This window comes from Platichthys flesus, chromosome 2 (assembly GCF_949316205.1).
Source record: "Platichthys flesus chromosome 2, fPlaFle2.1, whole genome shotgun sequence".
In the NCBI taxonomy this organism is placed as follows: domain Eukaryota; kingdom Metazoa; phylum Chordata; class Actinopteri; order Pleuronectiformes; family Pleuronectidae; genus Platichthys; species Platichthys flesus.
This window is the reverse complement of record NC_084946.1, coordinates 21369659-21380280: the sequence shown is the minus strand read 5'-3', so window position 1 is coordinate 21380280 and position 10622 is coordinate 21369659. Positions and strand designations below refer to the sequence as shown.

Genomic DNA, 10622 nt, shown 5'->3' with positions numbered 1-10622 from the left:
TTTCCGTCTGGAGCAGGACAGCTTCTTCGGACTGGGCCTCGGCCAAGGCAGACCTGTTCTGTTTAACTCATGACAGAGGAGGGATAATGGCAGCACGGCATTTCAGGTTCAGCACATCAAGAGAGAAGATAGAGAGAAGATAGAAGAGGGGGGCTGAGGCGGAGCTGCCATTGGTCTTAGTGAGGTTGCAACAAAAGAGGATCAAAAGATTAGAGAGAACAGTATCCTCAAGGGCAGGTGCGAGGACAGAACTCTTGACGACTGATACTCAGATTATCTAGAAGTTCAAAGAGTCGTCAGGAGAGTGGGTGAGCCTGCAGAGCAATATTCAGCCATTTCACAGAACCACGACCATTGATCTATTTTATCTTCCAATACCAATTCTGATCATATTGATTGGATACCAGTACTTTATTTTTTTCAAAAGTTTGATTTATGATTTATATACCTCACTGTAAAGAGCTCATTGAAACAGTTTTGTATGACTGGACATCTGAATCACAATCTGGGTTTATTGCAGAGTAGGTTTACCCATACAAGGACTTTGCTGTGTATTTAGGGGACTGCTAGTCTTTTAGGGTGTCCAATTTGGTGCAGCTTGATTGAATTTAAGGGGACTGCTGGGCCTTGGCAGAGGTATGGCTCTAATGAGAGACATTCTAGGTTAATGGGGATCAGTCACAACGTGCCGATATCCGATGCACTTCATAAGGTACAAATCTGTTCAGTGTATTCCCGGAACACAAGAAATAAAAGCACAAGCATTTACAATGGTTCTCACTTCAGATCTATAGGCCTCTGTAATACTAATTTAAAACTGTAATTTAAAAAACTTTTTAAAAGGGCGGTGAGAGACGATGGAGGACTTCAGACAGAAAGTCAAACTTCACACAATCCATTCGAGGTTACAGGCTTCTTGATTTATCATTGTTCTGCATCTTGAGTGTTGGCTCATCTGGAACAAAGAGAGACTGGCAAGGCTGCAAGGCTTTGCTGCTGTTATTGGATCCAGTCCACTGAAGGCGGATCAGACGGCATGAAGTGGTGAAACAGGAAAACACAAGGTGCCCATGAGATTTCACAAATGCGTCTCAAATATGGGCGCTACATTTAAAGCAACGCCAACACTCGACAGCTCTGCAACAGTTTGGTGTGCGATTCCGATAATCTCGTGGATGTCGCCCTTAGTCCTTGTCCTGAGTGCACGGTTTCACTTCTGATTGGCGTGACATTTTTCTGCATGGTCTTTTTTGAATGCAAACTTGTGATTTATGTTAATGCTAACGTTAAAATAGAATACCTTGAGCTTCATTGCATGCTGTCCACCAATCTGTTAGGATTATTCAATTTTTTAAAATTTTTTAGAAAAAGGTTAAAATCTAATTTTGAAGTCAAGAGACGTGTGTCTACAGAATTGGCCTACAGCTCGTTCCTGTTCCCAGCAGTGACACTCTGCTATGATGTGTCACTTTACATTCAGTGTTTAAATAAGCTAAGACCAGAGTTTCAATTCTCCACAAAGCTGCTCAAGGATATAGAATCAGCCTGACTGTCACTGCTGCAGTGGTGGGCAAAAAAAACTTGATTTCACATCTTGGTTCAGGCAGGGGACAGTCATTGGAAATGTAGGGAGAAAAAATTACAAAATGTTCTCAATTGTTTTTCTATTAATCCAGTCTGCACTTGTTTCCTTAACTGGATTATTGGCCTTTACATTTTCATTCTTTCACCTAATTAACAGGAATCCGATTCCACAAGTTCACTCAAAAAATGTAGACCCTGCCCCCCTCCCTCCCCAGACCCTAGGTCCACAGACACATGTGCTTGTCCACAACACAAAGAGACGCTGTTTGCCTCTGCATCACTCCTCACTGCTGAAGGAAGTGAATGGAGGGATTACAGGAAACACATTTTTGGGTTACTTAATACTTAACACCCAAATCTACCAGTGCTTATTCATTACATCTTGTTGTACACGAACAATACCCATTAACACTCAGCACAGGGCTGTTTTGCTTTGCAGTCTACAGTACCTCTATTATTCATGCTTTTGTCTGCTGACTACAGTTCTTGGCAACCTGCGGGTTTTTGCTTGGGAAGCCGTCTTTGTGCCATGACTGCACTGGTTCAATCCAGCTTATCTTCTGCTGACACATGCCTGGTAAATCGCAGTCATGCAATGTTGGCGCCACAATCTGTATAAAACCTAGGCAGGGTGATGTATGAACTTCTTACCCCAGAGTCCTATATGTTTCACAGCTGCTCATGCAGATAGCAAATAGGCTGAAATTAAAAATGATCTTCAAAGGACATCTGAAAAATACTATCCATCCTCATGATCTGTGGGCGAAATGCTGTGAATGCCGACCGAATACAATCAGTTGATGCATCTCCGAGCTATTTTGGGTTTTCCAGCGCTCACCATTAACAAAGGTAAACCCCTTTTTTTGAACGCTTGTTCATTTGGAGCCATGTGAACTCAATATTTAATGAAAGGCTCATTTCCATATTTGAGCCCCCTTTGAACTTTAAGTAAAGACACATATTCTTATCCCAAAGCTAAGAGAGTACTGGATCCCTGCAGGACTTTCTATGCCAAACACGAGCACTGCCAGAGACTTAACTTCCTTTTAAAAGCCACAGCGTGAGCAGCTGCACAAGTGAGTCACAAGAGGAAAAATGCAGCGGATGGTTAGAATGCCACTGATAGTTTTGCACAATTAAGTATAGCCACCCATAGAAAACACACATCATTACCTCACATCCTGTGCCTACACTTTATCCTGCAGAAAATCACTGACACAAGAAAGTCACACTTTTCAAGCAGACGACACACGGAACTTGTCAGATTTTATAATAAGCTGGATCACAAAGAAAGAATTGAACACTTCCTCATGTGAGGAATGGCTGTAGGGTGTTATCACCATGGTGATTTGTGGTTAAGTCTAACACTTCTTGTGTGACACTGGGTGAAGCGATGACACGTCAGCCAGTGAGCAACATGACTGGACCTACTTCTCCAATTACTTTAGGTCCAACAATCCTATCGTTGGTCACGCTAGCAGCTCTGTTCGGCCGTACCTAGACACAGCAGTGCACTTAAAATGCTAACATCAGCGTGCTAACATACTCACAGTGACGGTGCCAACAAGTCAATGTATTGCAGATATAATATTCACTGTGGTCATTCTATTAAGTTAGCATGTTAATATGCTAACGTTTGGTCATTGGAAGAAAATCAAGTAGAGAAGAGTGATGAGACATTAGTTTTACAGATGTTTGGTCATAAACCCAAGTTTATGACAAATTCAGACTTTGTCTTATTTGAAAGGGATCAAAGTAAGTTATATTTGCCTGAATCAGATTTCATGACCCTTCTTTTTTCAATTGTTGCAGAGACATTTCTCAGTAGACCACAGATGTGAACCACATTTTGGTGCTAAAGGAAACATTAGGGGATTTCAGTAGAATACATCCTCTGGGGACTATAAATATCTCAACAAATGTTTGTGCCAAACTAGCTGTTAGCTGTTGATATACTTAACCTGATGCACGTTGTAACCTGCAGGGGGTGCTAAAAGAAAGGTCAGGGGATCCCTGAAGTCAATAAGCTTCATCCTCCAGGGACAATGAATGCCTCTAAAAACATAAGGCAAACCACCCTGTCATTGTTCAGATATGCAGTGCACCCACTGGCCAACGTCCTTGCCATCCATAGACTCTTAGCAGCTAGCTTGGTCACATACACAGGAATTACGAAGTGATGTTTTGCTGATAACCGTCTACTTACACATGAAGGCGAGACTGCAAATCCCCCCATCGCTCATTCCTTAAAAGCACTGGGGTATGAGTCCTTCAGAGAGGAGATCAGTTTTCACTCACGCTCTGTGGTTAAGTTCCTACAGGTCAGTGGTTATACGCTCATTAAAGCAGCGTCCGAGTAAACACTGCAGCCCTGATTCACTCCCCTACTTGAATGGGTTAACAGTTTGTCCTGGTAGAGCCATGAAAGAGGCACAGCCATGTTCCCCTCAAGCTCCAGTTAAGGCCAATGTTTATTTGTTCACTCCTACTCTCGCTCACATTGAGTCATCAGGCACCCAGCGTGCTGTAATTCTTCTTGCCTTAGATGGCCAGGTCCCGGGAGAGATGTAGGAATGTGGTCTAGACACAACACACGAACATTCATCAGTGTTCTCTTAGACGGCTGATGTCTGGTTTGTCCTTTCAATGGTGCGTTTTATGCCGGGAAAGTGAACTACATCCCAGGAGCTAAACAGCTGTAAAACTCAAATATTTATACTGAGAGTAAAGTTTGCAGCTTTGTATGAATGTTTCAGAAAGGTAGGACTAACTTTAATAGAAATGCTACAACTTTAATTTGTTCAGTGCTTCTCTTTAGTTTTATGTTTTATGAATGGCACTACAGAGACAATTTAACTGGAGAAAGAATACAGCTCTATTCATGAAACTTCTTGAGGCCATGTGAATCGTCACTGAGAGCTTAAGTATGTGGGCCTGCAGGACTCTGCAATACAAAGTATACAGTGAGGGGAAATAGCCTGAGAATCCTTTAATTGAAATGGAGCACTAATCCTGCCACATTAAGACAACCTAGGGTTTGAACTAGTGGCTATTTGCCGGTACTGTGTCTGTGTGTGCATGATTGTACACTCTAAATGATTTCCTTTTCTAATTGGGTTTTATTCAGGTTCACTGGGGTGAGTAACAGGACACAGTAACATTGGTTAATCTTAATTGTTTCAACCAATTTTATTTCCACATTTGATGCCAGTTCTTTCTGTAATTTAGGTCCAATTACAACAATATATAATTACACTATATATTCAAAATACAAATAGTAGCTTTTTAAGCACAAAAAGCAAATATTTGCAGCATATTAAATCTTTTTGATTGGGCCAAACATCTTTTTGACTCCATAAGGTACAGAATGATCAAAATTATGAAACCAAAATCTAGTAATAAAGGATCAGTCCTGAAAGCCTTCTCATGTACTTTACTCCTTATGAAACTGGAAAGGATCCAGTGAGTGATAGTTTGGTTGTACGAGAACATATCTACGACCTGTACACAGGAGACCACTGCCCTATTTTGTGTGACCAACATTAGGAGCTGTCCATGTTAATCATCTCTTGTCGGAGTGGTTTGAGTAGTTTCTTCTTACACTTTCTTCTTACTCCCTGTTGTGATAATGTGTCACCAATGAATTTTATTGGAACTGTCATTAACCTTCAACCTGACCACAGCTGCTGCTCTCCTTGACCCAGCTAACAGCCTTTCAAACGGCCACTTTTCAAGCCTGCAGAACTTTTCAAGGCGGCGGAGTGACAGATTTTCTTTACCTTCAGGGCATCGATGACCAGGTCCCGGGCCTCCAGCTCTCCCTCCAGGATGCTGAAAAGCATCAGCAACTCCGGCTTGCTCAAACTTTCCATGTTCAGCTTGGGCTGTGAGGACAGATGATGAAAGAGGGTTGACAAATTGATTTTGAGGTCTTATTTTGTTAAACGGGTTAAAATGCGCATTAGTAACAGTTTCATGTTCAGAAGAATACCTCACCTGCACTTAATTTATTTTACATCACCAAAATAGGGAATCACCGAAGAACTAATTGGCACTGATTCTTGTGTTTTCGCGCAATTATGATTTTTTTTGTCATTTCATCTTGAAACAAAGCCATGTTTCCCATTCCTCCCCAAATCAGACCCCCAGAAACACACCTGATCTATCTGATATAACCCACTGGTTTATGAGCTTTATATGTGGATAAGCGCTTATTAACACGGGAGGGACTTATTACCACGACCAGGGAGGTAAGGTCTTCAACGTCAGCGGGTTTGTTTATTGATTGACAGCAGGATCACACAATAACTACGGATTTCTTCATTCTTAATGGAAGGATGGGACAAGGGACAAGACATATTTAGGTAACTGATATCTATGAGTGTGACTGGTGTGGCTTGATTGCATTTAAGGGGACTCTCTGAAGTATATGCTCTACTTTATAAACCTTTTTCTCTTCATATGAAAAGAACCAAACTATCAACTTTGGATTTAGTTCACAATAACGGAGAATATGAGCCTTTAGTATCACAGAAAATAGTAAAAAGTATTTTGTGAGTGTTGAGGTCTATATTTTACATTTAATTAAAAATGAGAGATCATTATCTTCCAGCACAAATATTTGAGGCCAACAAACTTAACTTTGAAATGTTAAATATAAAGTGACTTTGTTTTGTTTAGCCTCCGTATGGTCCGTTCATTGCGTGCCCTGACAGTTGGTCCATGTTGGAAATGTGATGTGGTCTCTTTGTAGTGTCTCTGCACTCTAATCTCACAGCTGTGTTGGTACTGCTGACAAGCCCTGTGGTGCCCACACCTCAAATATCCAACCGCAATCTGGCCAAGTGAACCCCCCCTTGAAATGCGATCAAAGCTGTTGATGTTTAAACACCAGGCAGCATCCTTTTATTCCAAATGAGACTCATCTTGCGTTTGACGGATGAACACCTGGCTGAGTGTTTAATGACAGAAAATTACTCGAGCTTGACTCTCTGGAATATTATCCAATCCTTTTGATATACGTGCGTCTCCCTCTCTGCTGTTTACTAGACTGGGATCCACACCTGAACTAGCGTGCGTCCAACAGGCCGTGCTTTGAGCAGCCTGTGGCAGCCACAACTTTCCACATCATGAAGTCATCAGGACGGGGGTGGGCTGCTCTCTCCAAGCACTGGTTGCATAATGAGAGACAGGAGCCACCGGCCTTTCATATTTGAGCTGCAATATTTCCCAGGCATCTTAAATAACTTTGAGAGTAGAAACTTGCAGATAAACTGTGTTTGCAGTATAAACGGTGTCACCCATGCAGCTCAGTACAGAGAAGTGAGAGGAGGACTGATCCGTGACCCTGGTGATCTGCATCTACTGCCTAATCCCCTCACAAAGAGGGCACACAGCGTTTGAGCTGTGCCTTCACCAGCACTCAGGGTCTGCGGTTTAACCACAGGAGTAAAATGCCAATTAAACTACAACATACACACCTCCCATGGTTTGGGTTTACAGGCTCGCCTGCTAATTTCACAGGCCACCGTAATCATGGCGAGAAGAGTGCACGCAGTGTGATGAGAAATGTCTGAACCCAACAGGAGTCTGTCGTCGCAGCTTGTTTAGATCCTCATCATTTTCATATTATTTCACCTAATCCCCCCCCTCGAGTTAGTGCTGGTGATCATGAGGGTATACAAACACGCAGGAACAGCATGGGAAATACAAATATTCCCACACGTACTAACGACTTCACCACCTCAAACTCCCTGTGTCCGTAATCCTTTCTATCCATGTTTGTTTTAAGCCTGGTGAGCCATGTGCCTCCTCTGCAACACGGTAAACTCATTAAAAACACACAGCACAGCAGCGTCCACTCCAAATGCATGTGCTTTGAAAGATGCTCCAGGTTTGTGAGTTGCTGCTGGATTTTAAATGATTGGTTAACATTCAAGTGAGCATGTTGGATTACAGGAAAAAGTTAAGAGAATAAGAGATTATGATGATTTATCACCAAATAGGATCATCTCTTAAAGTTGTTGAACTTCTCCCCTTGTCGCCGAAACAGACACAAACTTTTTCCAGGGCATGAAACTGTCATCACCAAGCTGGAAGACAACAAGCCTCCATATTTATATGTGAAGCTGCTTGATTTTAACTTGATCGGTCATATATCAACTGCTCATGTTGAATCACAGGAAGAGTTAAGGACAGTTTAGATTACGATTAAACTTAATTTATAACTAAATTATGATCACTTTACATAGTTTGGCTCAAGGGTTCTCCCAAGCAAATTACCGACAGACTTTTCCAGTGCATGAAACTGTCATCGCCCTCTTCCAGCGAGAATAATAAAACGAATGCAGTGTCACAGACTGTGAAACCTTCTCTGCACCTCTGAGTTTGAGGCTGAGGTGGACAGAGGGGAAGTAGATGCCAAGAGCTTTGCTGAACTTCCTCCTCCTCCACCTCCTCATCAGCAGGATCTGAACAGATGCTGCATGTCTGGATGCTAAATTGGATTTGTTAGACAAACCAATTTCTGTGTGTAAGCCACTTGGCCGCTCGCTCTGCTGACTGCCTACTGACTCAGAAACAAGCAGCACGACTGTATTAAAGAAAGTTGTTTGAAAACATACAGGAGAAGTGATCCTGCTCAGTAAAAACATAAATAAATCAGGATTATTACGGAGATTAGAGGGTTTAACGGAGTGTGAGTGGAGGAGATGCCATGTCTGTGTCTCGTCTTCTCTTCAAATGACGCATCTTTAGCATTAACGTGTTATTAGCTTGAACAAACCACCTGAACTTGTCTTCAGATGGACGGAAGATGAGATAAAAAAAAAAAAAAATCGGTTTGGCCTGTTGACGACTTGAGCTCGGCTGCATGTTCTTTTCTCTCCTTGTGTCGGTGAAAGTGAAGAAACTTTGTTGTCCAACTTCGCTCCACCGACGCCCGGAGCGTCTGTGGCCTCCTCTTACCTTCATGTGCTCCTCCGCGCTCCTCAGAAACTCCACCATGAACTTTTCTCTCCTGTCAGTAGATTTTAGTTTCTCTCTGATCTGCGTCCGATTCTGATTCCGACGCAGCGGAACACAGCCCGGGCCACAGCGCCGCTCTGAGCGACGGCCGCGTGCAGCCAATGGGCGAGGGCGAGCTCAAAGCGTTGACCAATGACAGGGGAGTATTGGGGGGAAAGGGGCGGGGGCAGTGTGGTTCCACCTCTTGGATTTTGGTTGGATTTCTTTGTTTAGTGTTTGAGGAGATCCAGCCTCTTAAAGAATCTGCCTCAGACACGTAGAGGCTCTCTCCTGACTGTTCTCACTACTTTATATACTTTATATCGAAGGTTTTTAACTGGGCGACATTATAAAGTAAAATGTATGATGGGATTGTACAAGTAGAGACGATAGTTAGAAATAAAAACACGATAGGTTAATACAATATCAAACTTTATGATCCACACACCAGAGTAATGCAGTTGTTACAGCTGCAGGCAGGTCAGAATGAAGTGGACAAGAGAAAAAAAGGCAATATAATAATTTTTAAAAAAAATTATATAAATATCTATATTACGAGTATGTAGATATACCCCTTTCACTGTAGTGGTTTATAGAAATGTTTCAAAGTAAAGTGCAGTAGCACAAAAGCTTTTTTGGATTGATGGATCAACCTGAGATCTATGGAGGAAAGTCCAGATTTACTATAAGTAGCATTAATAGCACTGCCTAACGTACTGATAAGGATGAACAATGGGGTTAAAGGACATGTTTTGCTTCTAATATGAAGTGTATTCAAAGTAAAAAGTCACATGATCTGAATATTAAAGTACCTTGAAGCTATACTTGAAGACAGTACTTTAGTAAAGGTACTAGGATACTCTCTACCACTCACAGTGCAACACAGATGAACATTTATTCTGCCTCCAGCAACATAAACATACCACACCAATCTAAATGTCTACCAATAAATAGTATTGACAACTATAATATAAAATGTGTGTGGGGCATTACACAGGATAAAAATATTAGTCTGCAATAAAAAGACATGTTAAATGTTTTAAATGTCACCACACAAACCATCTGCTTACCATTTATACGAATTATTCCAGCAATATTAATAATTCCAGGAAAAACATCCCTTGCATTGATTCCTGGATTTGTGGGATTACAGTATTATTGACTGCCATCTGGTGGCACTGTCACTGGAAGAGTCAGCAGAGCTACAATAAGACTCAGGGCTTACTGGAGGAAGTGGTCGAAATGTCAGAATGTTTCTGAGATCAGCTGAGAAATGGAAAGGTTTACAGGAATCTAGACGACCTAATCTAACATCTGGCTTCAAAACAGCTCTCAGATGAGGAACAGTTAGAACTTTTAAATGAACAAACCTTGTATTTGTTTAGGGTTTACGAGACAGACTTTCTGAAACTCTTGTGTCTTAATAGCCGAGAAAGTTGCCTGTGCAGGTGAAACTCAATAGGGAGGATACAGCTGCTGTTGTAGTTGTTGTTGTTGTTGTCGGCTGTGAGGCATTCAGCTCCAGATGAAAAATCTGATGTATTCACTTTGCTGTAACCCTGAAAATTCATGGCCGCCTCAAATGCAAGCTGGAGCTCTTCCTGTAATACATCATATCTGCCAGTAGAGCGCAATGCTCACACAACTCACGTGGAAGTTCACAGTGGTCTAATACATGGATAGAGAACAGAAGGGACTGTGATGGACAATACAGAACTTTAGCTATTTCTGGAAGCATCTCATGTTGGAAATTAAGGTCATTCCACTCAAGCACCAATGAGTAGCCTCCTCAGGGATGATGATGAGTTAAATAACACTGTCATTCTGCTGCTGGAAGATTTTGGTGTGATAGTTTGACTTGAATCTACAAAACAAACCTCCCTGTGTTAGCGCTTAACTGCCACAACACACACACGCGCGCACAATTTGATAATCATGTCCTTTTTTTCTCTCACCGTGCTATCTGGAGGGGAATACAGTGAAAGGCCGCTGGTGTGGGGAGCCTCTGCAGCCCTAATAGAGAGTCTCTATTT

The 10622-nt window shown here is 42.0% G+C and overlaps 1 protein-coding gene across 1 annotated transcript in view; it reads right to left on the bottom strand.

Annotated features, from left to right (window-relative positions):
* The window catches only part of LOC133969393 (CTTNBP2 N-terminal-like protein), a gene marked incomplete in the record, with an annotated part of 11164 nt that extends 2515 nt beyond the window's left edge, over positions 1–8649 (bottom strand). Inside the window, 2 exon segments of the mRNA XM_062405840.1 lie at positions 5364–5468; positions 8551–8649. Of these exon segments, the coding sequence (XP_062261824.1) occupies positions 5364–5468; positions 8551–8589 (144 nt within the window).
* Positions 8650–10622: the final 1973 nt, after the last annotated feature.